This window comes from Thermobia domestica, chromosome 14, assembly GCF_964235325.1.
Source record: "Thermobia domestica chromosome 14, izTheDome1.hap1.1, whole genome shotgun sequence".
Taxonomy (NCBI): domain Eukaryota; kingdom Metazoa; phylum Arthropoda; class Insecta; order Zygentoma; family Lepismatidae; genus Thermobia; species Thermobia domestica.
The window spans coordinates 83,030,805-83,050,667 of record NC_137467.1 but is presented as its reverse complement, the minus strand read 5'-3'; the positions used below and the strand labels follow the sequence as shown (position 1 = coordinate 83,050,667).

The window sequence follows — 19,863 nt, the reverse complement described above, 5'->3', positions numbered from 1 at the left end:
AATCCCCAATAAGTGTTCGCTGCCTTAAATCCACCGTAGGCCTACATGACAACTGTCCCAAATCCTGACTTTCAGGCTAGTAAAAACAATAGATATTTATATTTATGTGGCCTATTTCATTGTTACGTTTGAAAGTTTATTTTTCGTCATTTTTCTATTCACTATTTATTGATACATTCGTTCTTCATTTGATATTTTGTAAAACTAATCAAAATCAGGACAATGTATATATCGTATGCAATCCATAAAACTCATCCGATTTTGACCAAAATTGGGATGGATATAGAACTCGACAAGCTTAACGCACATTATGAAATATTTTTGTGTGTAGGTCTTTGGTTCCTGAGTTATTGGCCATCAAATTTGGAGTTCGACTTGGTGAAACGTCATTATATAAGGTATAATATCGACGATTCTAATCCGATCTTGACCAAATTTAATATGGTGGTAGACCTTGTGTTGCTTAATATGTTATTGAAATGTGGTATACAGATCATTAATTCGACCATCAATTTTTGGCTTTGGACATAGTAAAATAAAGAAATTTTACTAAATCATGATCGATAAAACCCATCCGATCTTGACCAAATTTAGTATGGTGGTAAAGATTATCGTGCTTTATACACATTCGAGCATAGTACGACATATTATCGTGTACAGATCTTTAGTTTCCAAGTTATTGGACATAGAAGTTGGATTTGAACTTAGTGAAAGCAAGAAGTTTCACTAAAGGCGATTGATGAAACTCATCCGATCTTGACGAAAATTGGGATGGTGATAAACTTACCATCATGAACTTACTAGGCACATGAAATATTATGTTGTGCAGAGTTTCGGTCCTCGAATCATTTGCCATCAAAGCTGGGTTCAAGTTCGATAGCCAATAACTCAAAACCAAATGCCTGTACACCACGACATTTCACACGCGTATTAGGCTTTCAAGTCTACCAACATTTTAGATTTGGTCAAGTGGAGAAATCTAGTTCCCGAGTGATTGGCCACCAAATTTCGGTCTTGCACTTAACAAACCTATTACAGGAAGTTGCTAAAATCAGCGAATGACGATTTTTTCTTCGCTATAAGGAAACTTACTAATATAGGTATATTATTTATTAGAATGAAGTACTGAGACATAATATTATACTGTTAGTATGTCCGTCATTCCATGGTTACTCCGCACGATAACTCTTGAACGGATACGAATTTTTAAATTCTGTTTTCTGCAACAGATAGCTAGAGCGATTGTCTCGAACAAATTCATTAATGGAGTCAATCAGTTAACGTATTTAACGGGTAATGGAGAATATCTACAGCTCATATTCCATACATTAAGCGAAGTTTTATTTATATATTTATTTATTTATTAGCAACAGATAGCTAAACCAATTTCCCCGACTGAATTCGTTAATAAAATCAATCCGTTAACGTATTACCGGATGGTGGCTCAGTGGTAGAGTGTTTTACCTTTAATGCTTGGGGTCCCTAGTTCGACACCCGGCCAAGTAAGTTTGTGGTAGACAACATCGTGTCTGTGGGTTTTTTCGAGTGCTTCTGTTCCGCCCCTCCAAAAAATTCATTTCACTGATTCTTCCATCATCATTCAATTGTCTTCATTATCCGTCATAATGTGAGACGTTAAAGTGAAACATTTCATTTGTAGTTTGTGTATTACCGGATAACGACGACTTCAATGGTAGCTACCTATAACCGATGTCCATTACATGTAAGCGAATGTTTGAATTATGTTATACTGTAACAGATAGCTAGAGCGATTATCTCTATGGATTTCATAAAGGAAGTCAATCTGATGATATATTAATGAATAACGGTGGCTATGTAGATGTAAGGGAATTTCTGAATTCCATAAATGTTCCATGTATTGCATGGATGTAAAGGAATTTCTGATTTTTTTTTCAACAAATAGCTATTAACGGGTAATGGCGATTTTTAATGATGGTTAACTGCAGCTGATATTCAGTATTTGTTAGTGAATTTTTAAATTTTGTTTTTGTAACAAATAATTAGATTAATTACCTCGACTAAGATCGTTAGTAAAGTCAATCCATAAGCGAATAACAGCGACTTTAACGGGGCTACCTATAGCTCCTATTCCATAGGCTACATGTTTGCGAATTTTTAAATTCTTTTTTGCGACAGTTACGTAGAGCAATTACCTCGACCAAGATCGTTAAAGAAGTCAATCTATTAACGTATTAAGGGAAAACGGCGATTTTAATAGTGGCTATCTGTAGCTCATATCTCATACATGTAATCGAATTTTTGAATTCTGTTCTTTACAATAGATAGCTAGAGCAATTACCGCGGCAGAGTTTGTTAGTGAAAGTCAATCTATTAACATATTAGTAGATAACGGCGACTTTTAACGGTGGCTATCTGTAGCTCATATTCCATGCATGTTAGCGAATTTTTTATTTATTATTATTATTATTATTATTATTATTATTATTATTATTATTATTATTTTTGCAACAGTTAACTAGAGAAATTACCAGAGCCGAGTTCGTTTACGAAGTTAATCCTTTAACGTGTTAACGTATAACGTCGACTTTAATAGTGGCTATCTCTAGCAAATATCTCAAACACGTAAGCGATTTTTTAAAAATTACGTTTCTTAAAGAATTGGGTAGAACGATTATCTTGGCCGAATTCGTTAATGGAATAAATTCGTTAATATCTTGAGGGATAACGGTGACTAATGACGTCTATCCATAGCCCACATAATCATCTCTCTCTCTTTACCAGAGTTTATTTGAATTTAGTGTTAACACGTTACATATTTGTCTGTAACTTCACATGCATGTTTTCTCAGTAATATTTCATACTAAATCAGTTTAAAATGTACTTCAAGGGTATTCATTCATTCCTTAAGTGCTCGTAAGAAAAAAGTTAGATTCACATATAGCAGGTGTTATTAAATTCCGGAATTCTAAAGTGCATAAAAACGCATTTTTTTCTTCATAATAATTTATATATGAGTCGTAAAGCAAACACATTTCTTCATCGAAAATCTACTGCAGAGCTCCGTCGCCCTTGAAACAATTGAGTCTCTTTTTTCCTCGAAAAGGAGAACGAATTCCTACTTCGAATGCGAAAACAATCTCCCTACTTTCAAAGCTACGCTATTGCTACAAAAGGCACCACTAGGAGGGTTGACTATATATATATATAAACCCTGAATCTACTTGGTGGAATTTGTTGGATCCCGACGACATAAACTTATTCTATAAATTATTTGAACTGAATTCTTCTGGTTAACAGATAAGCAATATACTTAAATACCAAGAATTTGATAATAATTGAGATGATAAAATAATTGATTTGAATGAAATTCTTAATTTAAAACGCTATGATTCTAAACATTCCTTACTTTTTAAAGCCTATCTATTATTTTAGAAAGTAAATTACTAGTATTCTCTTATGAAAATCGTAAAAATTACTAGATATTTCTAAGTAAACCGAATAATAAAATGTATAGCAGACCTATGTTGAGGCCATTCTTTCTACCCCTATTCAACAAATTTTTACTAGAGAAGTTTGATAAATTAGCAATCTTGTTATACAGGGTGGCCCAAATAAAAGTAGTTCGGTGTGGTAATACCGAATGTTGGCTGAAATAGTAGGAAGATGTAGACACTGGCTTTCCTGCATGTTACAGCAGATGCTGAAATTGGCCGCCATTAACGTTGAGATACTTTTGTGCACGTCACAGCATATTGGCCAATACTGTATATATATCTCTGTATGGCTGATTCTCGGATGATATGACTAACATTTTGCTGCAGTTTAGCAAGGGTATCGGGGTTAGTTGCAAACACCTTCTACTTTTAACTGTCTCCGGAGATAAAAATCACAGGGGGACAAATCTGGGGAACGAGGGGGCTATAATTTCTGGCTTTCTGTGCGCTCTTCTGTAAACAATTCATGCACCAACACAAGGGTTTCGATCGAAAGTGTGGCATGTGACTGTGTCTCCTTGGAAGTAGAATTAAAGTATTTTTTGTCGTGTCATTCCACCGTAAAACTGTCACAAGAAGCCACAATAAATTTCACTCTTCACTGTTGATTCAAAGAGCACTAACTCATTATACATGTCCCTGAAACTGTGCTCTCGTGCAGGATATGTGGATTCTCAGCAGACCAGCGCCGCGTATGCAAAAGTGTATTCAAGTGCGTCAATTTATGCAAAAGTTATTGTCAGCAGGACATGTAGCGGAGAGGCGAATAAATATACAAGCAATTCCTGAATAGTAAGGAGAATTTATTCTTCTTCTGTGTGTCGATGATCAATGGTGAGAAATGTCAAGAGTTCTATAGTAATCAGAAATGCTATGCCGGTTAAACCAGCTTGAAGAAATAATGGAGAAAAGAAACTCAAAGAACATATGCTCAACTTTAGCAACAAGATTTGATATTCAATAAAAAGAGTCTAGATTATCCATCCGTGACGTTTCAAACGAACTGACTGGGCACAACTCCCTGCGTTTGAAACGCCAGTCTAATAAAATAAACATAGTTGGAAGATCAAAAGTCATTTTGTGTGAATTATCAATATCTCCATGAAAATTATGTGGAGTATATAAAAAAAATCGTGTTGTTTATCATTGGTGCTTAATTTTACTTTTCTAGTACATTCATTGTTATTTACATGAAATTTATTTATTTATTTATTTATTTATTTTAGAAACTGCAATGGGAATCACAGCTGATAATCAAGACGCTGATAAGATGGCATTCTTGAGGGCATTTCACATGTAAGTTATTTGTTTAATTCAAAATATACACTGCTTCCATTCAAACATTCTACTGTATTATAATAGTTATTACCGTAGATGATATAATAACTTAAAATTTTGTGAATGGAAATAAGTAGGGCTCTTCTATAATGGAACTGTGTTGGTCAGAATTTATTATTTTTATTTTTAGTTGACAAGAAAATAGTATTACAGTGTGTCTGATAGAATCAATACCAATAATAGATGTACCTATTTCTTTGACTAATAAAGTTAGAACTGTGTAATTTATTATTATTATTATTATTATTATTATTATTATTATTATTATTATTATTATTATTATTATTATTATTATTATTATTATTATTATTTAATGTTGGACAAAATCATTAAGAATGTGAGGCAACGGAGGAAGTCAGTAAATTTCTGCAGTGCTCCTTTGGTTTCCTATATAGATCAAGGCGATATTTTAACTCTTGTCAGGTGCTTTTGGAGAATCTAATGCCTTATGATTAAAAATGTATTTTGTCTTTCAATCTTATTATTTATTGTGCATACAATTTTTAAGTTATTGATTCGTATATATATACAGTGTTCGATACATAAACCACTAAAATTAACATTTCTTATTTAGTTATTACATTATGTACTTGTATCTATTGTAATATCTTCTTGTTTATTGTAATACCTTCGTATGATAAATTTTTATACACTTTGTACCTTTGTACATCTGGGCACGTCAGATACTAATAAAATCTAACTTAATGTACTTGAACGTGTTGAAGATGACAACTTAAGAAATAAATACCTGATTGTTCCAATTCTTCATTAGAGTCTGATTCAAACAAAGAAATCAATTACGTATTGAAAGGTTAACACAAGAAGTTAAAAGGAATCTACGTTTTGGTAAACTTGAAATCGAAACCACAGATGAGAAAATGGGTTGAACTATCTATTCAGATTAGCAACTACATTGAATAAGAGTTTTACTCAGTATGGTTTGCACACAGCATTAAAACTCTCTCAAATTTTGGAAAGAACATTATCAAATTTAAGAGCTATTTCACCGACCCTAATGAAACACTGGAAGTCTGAGAAATAAAGTCCGCTTGCCTGGATGGTTGTATAGGCATAACGAGAAAATATTCAAGGGTACAGGTCAAGTAACATCTTGGACATCCTAAAAGAGAGCATCCGGATTCAAAAGATTTAGAAGAAATACAAGAGAATATTGTAAATTCAAGAATTTTGTTTAGGGCTAAGAGTGAAATGGAGATACTTATTTTTGAAGATTAATTTTTCTAAAATATCTAAAACTGAACCTAGATAACGATTGGTTAAGCAAGCAATGGGAGACAGTGATTAAGGAATAAATCCAATGAATTGGCAACCTCCCCTGCCTGAACAAAAGAATACACAACTTGAGCCGACCAGTTCACATGATGCCGCACTACTATTTGATATATGACCAGCGACAATCGAAAGGTATTTCTGCGCTGCTATATCCCAGTGAGTTCATTCCTTTATATTTCCTTGTTGATTTTATTACTTTTACTTCTAGCGTTACTCTCGCTGAACAAGGTTCCAAGGGCAAACTGAAAGCTTGCAAGTGCAAGGAATTTTTAGGAATCACAATTTAGAGTAAGTGAAATAATTCTCAGTATATGTTAGAATATACCATCGCAAATATCCATATTCTTAATACCTAACGTATCATTACTCTTAAGCAGGCGATTTTTCAGAGTTGAAATGAAAATGAAATGAAAAAGTTTTTGTGTCCCATGGTTATGCCGTCTAGGCTAAAGGAGACGGTGATAATGAGAGATGAATAAATTGGTGGAATGAATAAAGTGGGAGGAAACAGAAGAACCCCGAGAAAACCTACGCACACGGTGTTTGTCCACCACAAAGTCCACTTGGCGCGAGCTGGAATCGAACCAGTTACCCCATGTACCAAAGGAGAACGCTCTACTACTGAGCCACTGCGGCCTCGATTTTTCAGAGTTGTCAGCGCTAACGATAGTATTATTACAAAACCAATCGTAAGAAAATTGCTAGAGAGAAATTAGCAATAGCAGGCATGGCCGTCCCGTGGAGAGGGAAGGCAAGTAGGGCCGCCCTAGGCCCATCACTCGAGAAGCCCTGAATAGAAAAACATAACTTGAGGAACGAATTATCCTCTCCAAGGAAAGAAACAAATTTACTTCTAATTCATTCTCGGGATTCCCTTTGAAAGACATTTTTGTAACTATACTATTGATATACCAAAGTGCACTCGTAATTAGGATATCATTATCATTAATATGAAAAGCCAATTGGAGCAAAATAATTTATTCATGATGGGTATGGAATTCTCACATACATCATTAGGGCGTAATTACTTTTCTCTCAGAACCCCCAGATTGACAGAACAGCCTTGAGTTTAATAACCTCTTTCCCTTCTCCAACAAGTTTGATATGTATGAATAACAAAGAGAATATTCCTAGTGGAGGTCTACTACGAGTTATGGTAACGTCTACTTGGATTATTTTAATCACATGAACCAACAAACAGAACAAAACTCAATCCAACTCAACCAAATGAATGAACGGATTAAGTCAAAGTTACTGAAGACATTGAGCTTGTGTAAACATTTTATAGAAAGCAGCCTCTGTTTTGAGCAATCATTCTACGTTAGAAAGACAACAGAAATTAATTAATAAGTTTAAATGTCATATGTTTTTCTTTTCACAGCCAAGAAGAAATAGCGTGGTATCGAGTCCTACATCCGTGGTACGTTTTCGACTGGACATTCAAGTTTTCTTCCAAGAGGAAAGAAATGGAAGAAAGCCTTAAAATTTTAAAAAGTTTCACAGACAAGGTACGCTGATTTATTTTATTACACAAATCGTATCCTGTTCTTCGTTTGAATATTTTTTATGCACTAGTAATACTCATGACTACATAATATTTCGCCTTCTCCAACCAGGTTTTCTCGTAAGAGAAAAAAATATATGCAAAACAATAAGATTAAATTCTTTGTCTCTACACATGTTATTTTTATACAATCCACTGCTGTTTCAAGCATGATGTATTATCTAAAAATCTGCCTTACTTATTTTATAAACTAATTCCGTGATTTACGTGATATTACGTAGAATTACACACATTTAATTTTCAGCTTCATATGTAGATAAGATAGTTAGATCAGTGCTCACTTTTCCATACATACAATAATCACTGGAGCCTGTTTATATCTCCACTAAATAGTACACCTTCTTTATGTTGAATTTCAACTTGCATCAGAACTACCTATACCTTGCATCAGTATTAATAGAGCAAAATCTTCTTTTCAAATTAAATTCTCCAGCGCTATAATATTTTCCCAAATGAAAAGAAAGAAAGAAAGAAAAAAAAAAGACTACAGTTTTACGTAAAGAATATTTTATTATAAAATATGTGAAGTACAGTCAATGCGCAACATAACACTTATAGAGGAAATTGATATTGATATAGACTCACTGATCCCAGCGCGAAGGAAGGGAATAAATTGCTTCAGCAAAAACCTTTTGGGTCACTGACGGATTCGTTATGCCACGGTGTTCTGTACTTCCTTGTCACTGGTGGACTGTTGACCTATATGAGAGTTATATGGGGAGATATCGGAGATGTCACATGGGTTGATGACAACGTGCGCCTACCAGGTTCGTGATAAATCCTTCATGCGTTCAGTCCCACCTCGTAATACCGACACCAACGGAATGTGGTGCAACATGTGAGACATAGTTTGCCGTGCACCGCCTGCATCCAGCGATAAATTTCTAAAGCATACATGCCTTTTGCACCAAGAAATTGGATAACACTAGTTGCGTTGATCTAGAAGAATCCATAACGCATCCGGGAGCGCTAAACAACTTTCCCCAGGTAAGAAAACAGCAGGCGACGTTCTTCGCTAAAAGTGTAAATGGGAATTACACTGCTCCATCTATCGGCAAATATATATTTCTCTATATTGTTTAGATTCACTGTCGCAGTTATAGTCTTCTTTTCCCTTGGACCGTGAATAAGGAAAACACGGCCTTTGGTTGATGAATAAGAAGAACGCGGAAGAATGATTTAATATAGATTATTAAGGATTATCAAGTATAAGGAAAATAAAATACACGAATATTTGCTGCACTAGGATAAATAAATGTACAATTTATTTCACATTTGCTAATAAATGCTGCGTCAATACATAATAATAATTATAAATTTCTCAAGTCTTATAATAAGTTAATCCAATAAATAAATAAATAAATAAGTAAATAAATAAATAAATAAATAAGCTTATATACTATATTGTGATTTGTGTAGCAAAGTCTTAGCTAATAAGATCATACATAATAAACAAATGCTTAAGTTTAACTTTTAAATTTACATAAATCATACTATAGGCCTATTACAAAGAACAAACTCCAGTACCGAAAGACAAAAAATAAAGTCGTTTGAAGCCAATACGCTGACCGCACATCACCCAGTTGAGTACGCTGTTTGGCTGACCATGAACTTAAAGCTGGAGATTATGTCAGGGAGTGACTCAGAGGAATGCCTCCTTCCCAAGCTGCGAAATGCCTCCTTGGGCATTTTTCCGATCGGACTCAATCCGGGTTACTAGTATTTTCGCAGCAATACTTTCACCACTTGTTTGTTCGAATTACACACCCCAACCCACCCCATCCTCAACTAGAAAAAATTTGAAATTACCACTGGCTGTAATCCTACGAAATATTGACAATCGAGTAGGACATAAACAAAATAAATAAAGAGTAACATATAAATTGGATATATATGAATGCAATGTGTATACTATCTTCATTAAACTATCAAATTTAGGAGATAACTACACACACACAATATATATATTGGCAATTTCTTGGTCGGTTTGCTTGACGCAACTTTCCATTCTTCCCTATCCTAAGCCAGACTTTTCATTTTTTGTACTTTTTCATCTCTACATCCTTTATTTGTTTCACATAAAATTTCTTCTTCTTCTTCTTCTTCTTCTTCTTCTTCTTCTTCTTGGGTCAGCAATCTCTCGGTTGATTTGACAACTTTCCATTCTTCCCTATCCTGATCTAAACTTTTCATTTCCTTGTAGTTTTCATCTCTACATCCTCTATTTCCTTCACATAGAAATTCTTCGTCTTCTTCTTCTTCTTCTTCTTCTTCTTCTTCTTGGGTCAGCAATCTCTCGGTTGATTTGACAAAACATTCCGTTCTTCCCTATCCAAAGCCAGACTCTTCATTTTCTTGTAGTTTTTCATTTCTACATCCTTTATTTCCTTCACATAGAAACTCTTCTTTATTTCCTTCACATAGAAACTCTTCTTTATTTCCTTCACATAGAAACTCTTCTTCTTCTTCTACTTCTTGGATCAGCAATCTCTCGGTTGATTTGACATAACTTTCCATTCTTCCCTCTCCTGAACAAGACTTTTCATTTCCTTATAGTTTTTCTTTTCCTTGTATTATTTGGTCCATAAATTTCAAATGCAGAATTTCTCTATATATTTTTCCTTTTGCCATATTTCCTCCACAGCCAAATGATGTGATTCTTCTATGTCTCATGATGTATCCAATCATCCTATTTCTTCTCTTCGGCAATATTCGATGTACTTCATTTTTCTTCTATCATTTCTAACGTTCATTTGATACCAAATTCACTCATCTGATTTTCAACATTCTTCTATAACACCAGATTCAGGGGACCTCCATTCTTCGTTTTTATTTTCTCCTGGAGTTCATGAGTCACGCCTATACAACGACACACTCCATACATATGCTTTTATCAGTCTTTCCTTCAGTTTTATGTCAATACTTCCGGTCAGAAGCTTTAAATTTTCTTCAGATGCTTTCTTCACTTGAGCTGTTCCACATTTTACACCTTGTTTGCACCAAATATTGCTTGTTATTTTACTCTCTTAATAATGAAATTTCTGCACCACCAGGTGATCTCCTAGTAATTTACTCAGGATTCTTCAGAATCTTGAACATTGCATTTTGCACTATTAAATGGTTCTACCAAATCCCACAAATGCAAGGTAAGTTGATTTCCCGCCTTAAATTCTTTCTTCTATCAATGCTCTTGAAATAAATGTAATATTCCAGTTTAACGTCCTACGATTAGGCTAAGGGAGACGGATGATCAAGGCAAGTGAATGATGATGGAAGAACTCGTCAAATGAAAAAAATGGGAGGAAACGGGAGTACCTCGAGAAAACCCATAGACACAATGTTGTCCATCACAAACTTACTTGGCCAAGGATGGAACCAGGGACCCCACGCACCAGAGGTAAACGCTCTACCACTGAGCAACCGTGCCCCTCTATCAATACTGTTAATGAAAATATTACTTCCCTCATTGTACTTCTTTCTGAAATCAAGAGATATAATTACATATAAATAGATATACCATAAATAGTACATAAATATACTTAGCTTTACAGACCTTTCGTTAGGATGTAAAAAGAGTTAAGAACAAAAAAAGGGTACTGAACAAAACAGAAGTCATGTACTACAGTCATCCATTTTGAAATCTGGACAGAATATATTACGGAAGATCGTGTAAATAGATTAGAATTCTAAGCAAGTATCAAGAGAAAAGACACTAGAGAGAGTATCACAATAGAAAAACTATAGATCTAACGAATGTCATATAAACAGTGGAAAATGTGAAACTGATACCTACTTAAACCTATTATCACTGTTACTATTATAACAAGCAGCATATTTTTTTAAAGATGGCTGACTGTCACAGAGAAACGTATCATTTTGTCCAGTGTTTATTCTACTTTTCTCAACCCTTTATTACATTCTGATGACGAAACTTCAGTCTTGAAAGCTAAGTGCATTTATTTAAGCGTTTTCAGTATGGTTTTGTTCATAAATATCGTTTCGGTACCTTTTTCTCCTTTCTTTACCTTTCTTGTGCCAACTCTACTATTCCTTTGTTCTAACTATGTGAGTGCAAGACTTTTATTTTAAAGTTTCATCACATTGCAAGAAGAGGATAGACAAGTTCAGGAATCCTGTAAGTTGAGTGATCTCACACGATTTGCAAGAATCTGGAACTATTTATACCCTTAACACTTATGAATATTTATCTAAATTTCACACAGGTATTTCAAAATTATTTTTCTATTTAGTGTAATCAAGATGTCTCATAAATGATAGATATAACTTACTTCGCATTTTCATTCTTTTTTATATATATAAAAAAATACTTAGTAACGAAAGTGACGAAAAAAATAAACTAGAATGCTATTTTGTTTTCTGTATTTAAATTTGAGTTGTATAATTTATTTTCATATGAAGATATTTAATTTTTACATTTGAGCGGATATTCTATATATATGTTATTTCAAAGTCACTTATATTTCTTTTTTGCCTTCTTTGGATATCGTGCGTATTACAATGCAATATATGTATCTTTAGTAAAAAAAAAAAAAAAAAAAAAAAAAGCAAAAAGGCTAATACTCACCGCAAAATATAGCAAAATTTTCTTATACATTGTAAGAAACATCTCCGGAAGAACTTTTTTCAATCATCAGCTTGCTAAAAATTCAAAAAAAAAATATTTAAAAACATGAAGGAGAATGTGGAAATGAAAAAAAAAATTGGTTAAAAGAATCACGAAATGTAAAACACAAATCTGTCAAAAATTAAACACATGGGAAGATTTGTGTTTTACATTTCTTGATCCTTTTAACCTTTTTTTTTTTATTTCCACATTCTCCTTCGTGTTTTTAAATCCTTTTTGAATTTTAAGCAAGCTGATGATTAAAGAAAGTTCTTTCGAAAGCGCTTCTTACATGTAGAAGAAGACTCTGCTATTTTTTAGGTAAGTATTAGTCTTTTTGCTTGTTGTTTTTACTATATATCATCATCACTCTTAATATTGTGGTATGTGTAATTTTATTTTTCTATAGTTTTATTTAGTAAATGTTCTGCCGCAGCAACTTCAATTTCTGTACATGGGATTAATGTTGATAATAGCCCTCAAACAGTACCTAGTCTATGATATTATGTTCGAATTCTTATTGAAAATCGATTATAAGTATCCTGAGGATAATTATCAAAGGTTAACCTAGTTCCAACCTCACTAGCCTTCACTGTCGATAATGAAGCCATGGTTATGTGAGATTGAGGTAGCATGAATGGATAAGATTTAGATTGAATGAGGATCACTTCTGATTATACAGTGCATCAGAAGAAATTGAGTTCAAAACATCTTCTTTTGTAACTGGAACTTGTTGCAAATTTATACTTTAACGTATAATTATACAATTATATACTTCAAATCATACATATATTTAGATATATAATTATGCGTACACTGCACAGGATGTCCGGCACCAATACTACTAATAAGAACTTGTAAAGTTCAACTCAGCAAGTAATAAGATTATTTCATCAAGAAAGGGTTAAAGAAATTAACTCATATCATTTTAGAACATGCGTCATTTTTTAATTCATATCTCTTAATATGGTAAATGATTAGTTTTCCGTAATGTATTGTTGGAAGTGAAGTTAAAACTCCCCCTTCCCCTTTGTGAAAGCTACTTCTGAAATTTGTTCTACCGTGCTTGTAATAGTTTCGACAATTCTTTCTAATAACTCAAACATTTCAGACTTCAACAATTATTTACTTCATTGCTAATTGTATTTCGTAAACCTGATTCAGACATTCTATTTAAGGATTTCTGTAATTTCCAAATATTATTTGTACTTACGAGTTTTCGATCCTCCACTGGAGTCTTGGTCACGGACGATAAAAACAAGAAGAATGAAAATAAATAAATAAATAAAGTAAAAACATTATGGAAAAAATGGAACGGACTTACCAAGGGAAGAGCTGTAGCGGAGTCGATTTACGCCCTTTTTGTTTTTTGGTGAAAGGCTCCTAGCTCTTGTTATTACCTTCGTTGCTATGCCAATGCTGTGAAAATTTTGTAATTACCTCTTCCGATTCATCACTTAACCATCCCTTGTTCAAATTTATTTATTTTAGTGAAGAAATAAAATTTCAAATACAAGTCTCTCTACTTCATTAATGGCTCCCAATATATATCTATATCTATATCTATATCTATCTATCTATCTATCTATCTATCTATCTATCTATCTATCTATCTATATATATATATATATATATATATATATATATATATATATATATATATATATATATATATATATATACAAGGTCTGTATGATAAGTAATGAGACTCGCCGCGCCGCGGCGCGCGTGTCGCTGGAGCGGGTTTGTCGGTGATGGAGGATGTAGGGGGGGGTCCGAGCAAAGCAACGCACCGCGCGTCAGTTGGCTCCGAGCCTTAGTGGAGCGCGGACAAGCCTTGGACAAAGCCCTTGTGAACATTCTTGTCACGGCGGAAAATCAACAAACATGGAGGGTTCCATCGAACAGCGTTATGCGATCAAATTTTGCGTTCGCCTGGGGAAAACGGCTACTCAGACGCTTTCTCTCATCACGGAGGCCTACAAAGAGGAAGCCCTATCCAAAGCCCAGGTGTTTCGTTGGCACAGTGCGTTCCGGAACGGCCGGGAAAGCGTTGAGGATCTGGAGAGGGCTGGACGCCCGACAACAGTGACTACGGACGAAACTGTGGCAAAAGTGAGGGATCTCCTGAACTCAGACCGTCGATTATCGTTGAGATTGATTGCTGATGAACTCGATATGAACCACACAACAGTGCACAAGATTGTGACGGAACAATTGGGAATGAGAAAAATCTGTGCGAAACTGGTGCCGCGAGTGTTGACTGACGAACAAAAGCAACGACGTGTTGATTGTTGTCAGGAACTGTTGAACCTCATGAACAGTGACCCTAACTTTGAAGATGACGTCATAACAGGTGACGAGTCGTGGGTGTTCCAGTACGACCCTGAAACGAAACGTCAAAGCGCGGAGTGGCACACTCCTGCGTCCCCGCGCCCCAAGAAGGCCAGAATGTCGAAGTCAAAGGTGAAAACAATGTTGATTGTTTTTTTTGACAATGTGGGGGTGGTCCACAAGGAGTTTGTACCCCAAGGACAAGCCGTCAACGCCGCCTTCTACAAACAAGTCCTTGAGAGACTGCACAGGAGCGTCAAGCGGAAAAGACCGGCGATCGCTAGCCGGTGGAAGTTGCATCACGACAATGCCCCTGCCCACACCGCCTTCTTAGTGACCTCCTTTTTGACCCGGATTGGGGTGGAAGTCCTTCCACAACCACCCTACAGCCCAGATGTGAGCCCGGCCGACTTCTTCCTCTTCCCGAAGCTGAAGCCACGCTTGAAAGGAACCCGTTTTGCAGACGTCACAGCCATCCAAGCAGCCGTGACCACATTTCTAAAGGACATGCCGGCTGCTGACTTCCAGGGGGCGTTTGCAGCGTGGAAACATCGATTGCAGAAGTGCATCGACGCAAGAGGAGAGTACTTCGAAAGCTTTTAAGTCCCTGTACAGATCAGATCAATAAAACAATGTTTCCAGACCTGGTCTCATTACTTATCATACAAACCCTGTATATAGATAGATAGATAGATAGATAGATAGATAGATAGATAGATATAGATATATAGATATATAGATATCCTTGTGTTGTGTTTCTTTAGATATTTCAACAGACCTAACACCGGGGCTTCTGCTTTTGAATCCCTAATGTGCTTCTTGACATGGACTTAAAAATTTCTTCTGGTTTTGCTGTGTAACTACAATGGCAACAGCATTTTATTTCATAAATTACTAACTTTTCATTGGGATCCGTGTAATAACTCTTAAATTTGATAATGTTCTTTTTCTAGGGTTTTGGAGTTTTTTAATGCTATACGGAAACCGTATTGCGTATAGATATTATTCAATGCAATTGTCAATCTGCATTCCCACTTAATTTTGTAAAAAATATGCAATTCCACTTAATTTTTTTGTCTTTCGTGTCAGTTTCAGCTCTATCGGAACGAAAATCCCTTTCTACCTGATTATACCAATTAATTTTTTAATGAGACTAGACACCCGTTCAAACTACCTAGTTTTATTAAGTAATCAATCTCTATTTGTAAATCTGTTTTTAGAGAGCTAAATCGAATGGCATGTAAAAAGGAACTCTTTCAGATATTTGCTTTGGTACATACAGAATGAGTAGATTTATAATGCATGTATTGTATGTTGGTTGTAGGCTTGTGGTGGACACTAGTAATGAACTTATTGTTATATCTTCTTATATTGAAATCTATACAAGTAAATCTGCTTTGCTTTTCTTTCTCAACTGTAAATCTCAAATTACTATGAATTCAATTCAATTCATTCAGTAAAATATCTAGCTATGAAGTATCCTTGTACAAGAAAAATATATTGTCTACATATCTTTAATAGCGTCTCTTCTTTCAGAATCTTACTTTCAACCTATGTAGTACTAAATTAGCCAACAGTGGTGATAGTGGGTTTCCCATAGCCAGGCTTCGACTTCGTGGTAGATATTAACGTCGAAGAAGAAAATATATTTTAAGCAAAGGGATGGACGGGTACGTGTCAGCACGTCTATTGAGACCATTTTAATGTCATTGGCATTAACTAAATTGCATTAACTTGAAATGTATTTTTCACTCAATGAATAAGAGAAATATTCAAATATTTAAAATAGTTAACATTTAGCCAATTTATGCGTTATATGACGTTGATCTGAGACAATAGGCTTAACAGGAATGTCTGTTTTATATATCTTTGGCAGGCCATAAATAATAGGTGGTCCAGGATCATGTATTTTAGGGCTTTACTAATGGGGTTGTTTAAAATATGAGATATGGAAATAGTTTTGTTGGGATTGGCCACAACCTTCTGCAAAAGATTGGATTTTAATCTAATTTGTGAACTTCCTTCCAATTTATCGAAATTTTTTTCTTTGTATATTTCCTTTGGCATGATGACATATTTGTTCCCTTTGTCAGCCTTTATACACTAATTATCTTGTGACCACTATTCCTTGAAATCTTTAAAAGAACCAAAATTTAATTTGGACAAGGGATAGTTAAGTGAATATTGGGAAACGGCAATTACGAAATTCTCAGCATTGGCATAACAACGAAAATAATAGCATAAACTGGCAACCTTTTACCAAAGAACAAAAAAGGTACAAATCGACTTCGCCATATTGCAGTTTACGTCATCACTATTTGATGTTTAAACGGTGTAATTGACAATGTGTTTTCTAGCACAGCTCTTCCCTTGGTAAGTCTGTTCTATTTTATTCCTTGATGTTTTTATTTTTCCTCTTCCTGTTTTTATCCTCCATGACCAAGACTCCAGGAAAGAGTCGAAAGTTCGTAAGTAAAAATAATACTCAGGAATTACATAAATCTGTAAGTACAATCATATAATTCCTGAGTGTGCTTTTGCATTGTCTCATTCAGACAGTAAATTATTTTATCCATTATACGCATTCGTTGTTGAAAAATTAATCTTATTTGATTTACCTTTTGTTGTCTTGTACTTATATCACTAATATTATCGTGTTAAATTTGTGTAAAAATCATTTTTATTTTTTATTTTTATTTTTTTAATTTTAAAAGCTCATATATAACTAAAAGTCTTTTCGTTGTTAACCTCGAGTGTAATTGAATTTTCAAGAAAAGAATAACATGATTAACGATATATAGTAGTAAAAGTATAATATTATTTGTATTCAGATTTTCTTCAATATTTTATGCAATTATTATTATAGTTATTTCATTATTGTGATTATTATTGTTTACAAAACAATCATACTTGTAACCAGTGGCGTATTTAAGGGGGCTTCGGGCTTAAGCACCACCAATCTTACTTACTATAGTAAAATAAATTAAATATCTTACAGAATTTTCACATTTCCAGGCAAAGCTCCCCGAAAGTTAGCAAAGTCCCCCCCGAAACACAATCGTAAATACGCCACTGCTTGTAATGGTAACCCGGTAACCACTTTTGGACTTACTAGTACTCTTTTTCCATAGGTGTACAAATATTGTTGTTATTATGTATATATTCAAAAAACTATTCTAATTACATATAAATGCATAATCTGGATATGTTTGTTACATTATTTTGTTATAGGTTATAAATGAGAGAAGACTTGAAAACAAGAAAAGAAAAGAATTGAAACTATTAAGTAATAACAATGAACCCGATAGTGATGAAGAAGTTGGTGGTAAGTCTTCTTTGCTTTTCTTTCATCCATTCTTACGTGATAATTATGCGCAAGTAATTTTAAATTCATTTTGGATTAATTTTTGGAATTGGAGGTCCAGAATATTTTGCTTAAACTTCGTGCTTTATTGCTATATTTTCTGTATTTTTTGATGGTTTAGGTAGGTTAGGTTAGGATTTTTTTGGATTTGGAAGGGGGGGCAGAATTCTTTGCTTAAATTCGTACTTTCTTTCTATATTTTCTGTGTTTTTGATAGTTTAGGCTAGGTTAGGTTAGATTAGATTAAGTTATGTTATGTTATGTTATGTTAGTACTTACAAGGGACATCACCCAATTGTCCGGCTCCGATTTCAATGATTTTTTTATTGCTGATAGAGGACATGTATTCATTACTTGTGATGGAAGAAATTTTTGCCATGGTGCATGTTTTTTATTTTTTAATAATTTTTAATGGTTGTGATGTGGTTAATAGAGATTACTTCAGAAGTCCCTTACTACCCTTTGTAAACGAAGTGTTAATGAAAGAACAACCATGTAGATACGTATAGGGTATAGGGGGAAGTGGTATAGTACGTATGACCTTGACGGCAGCCATCTTGAAATCCGCCATTTTGAATTAAGGTCAAGTTTTTTAAATGGGAATAGGGTAATATGATACATAATTTCGGGCTAGAATTTAATCAGGAAGACAATGGTGAAGTTAATTTTAAAGTGTGCCCATTTGGGGAAAAGTTACAAGCATATTAATTGTTTATACTTACTATGTGCATAAGTCCCTTATCTCCGCTTCTAATCCTCGTATTAATGATAATAAGTGGATAAAGGTTTCGGTAATACATATTATTGCTAGAAGTGTTACGATAAGAGTATTATTGACGGTAGCCATCTTGAGATCCGCCATTTTGAATTAAAGTGAAGTTTTGAAAAATGAAACCCATAGCATGTGGCATCTAATTTTAGTAGTAAATTTTCCCCAAAAGCCAATGGTATGCTTATTTTTGTTCTGTAGTTAACTAGTATGAATTTATGACTCTTCTAGTGAGCATGAAACGTCCACTATTCAATCTTTCAAATTGGCAACACTCCTAATTTTCACCACATGTTTTAAGATTCCAACTGGCAGTTTGCAATTGTTTCCATGGCTCATGTGTTCTAAATTTATTACATTTTTTAAGAGTTGCGATTTGTCAGTTCATGAATAGTGTTGGGATAAGCATCCATCAGTCTGTCTGAATTTTGAAGACTTGCCATGTAATTATTAATTTCCTAGGTAAGGTAATTATTTATTTCCTATACCTGCCCTTCAAAAACTCGTTTACTGACATGAATCATCACACAACGAAACAACTCCAACTTTGTATTCAGGTAATACCGAAGACGTAGCTTGTAATGGATAGTAGATGAGACGAGAAATCAAATGAAAATTCACTTCAAAAAAGAAAACGAAATATGATGTAAAGTTGTAAAGTTGTATTTATTTAAAAAATACTGTTTATCGTTTGCGCAACATGTAGGCCACATTTCATGATAATTTTGAGTTCGTGTAACACCAATTTGTTATAATTTTATTTGTATTTCTTTACGTCACATAGGTTCTTCATGTAATCTAGGTTAAAATAAATGATTACACTGACTAGGAAATTAATAATTACATGGCAAGTCTTCAAAATTCAGACAGACTGATGGATGCTTATCCCAACACTATTCATGAACTGACAAATCGCAACTCTTAAAAAATGTAATAAATTTAGAAAACATGAGCCATGGAAACAATTGCAAAGTGCCAGTTGGAATCTTAAAACATATGATGAAAATTAGGAGTGTTGCCAACTTGAAAGATCGAATAGTGGACGTTTCGTGTACATTAGAAGAGTCATAAATTCATACTGGTTAACTATAGAACAAAAAT

The 19,863-nt window shown here is 34.1% G+C and overlaps 1 protein-coding gene across 1 annotated transcript in view; it reads left to right on the top strand.

The window, feature by feature from the left end:
- The window catches only part of LOC145670239 (cytochrome P450 4C1-like), a 231,101-nt gene that overhangs the window by 192,040 nt on the left and 19,198 nt on the right, over positions 1 to 19,863 (top strand). The window contains exons 6-8 of the mRNA XM_081738635.1: positions 4,703 to 4,772; positions 7,489 to 7,615; positions 17,861 to 17,954. Of these exons, the coding sequence (XP_081594761.1) occupies positions 4,703 to 4,772; positions 7,489 to 7,615; positions 17,861 to 17,954 (291 nt within the window). The remainder of the gene's footprint in view (positions 1 to 4,702; positions 4,773 to 7,488; positions 7,616 to 17,860; positions 17,955 to 19,863) is intronic.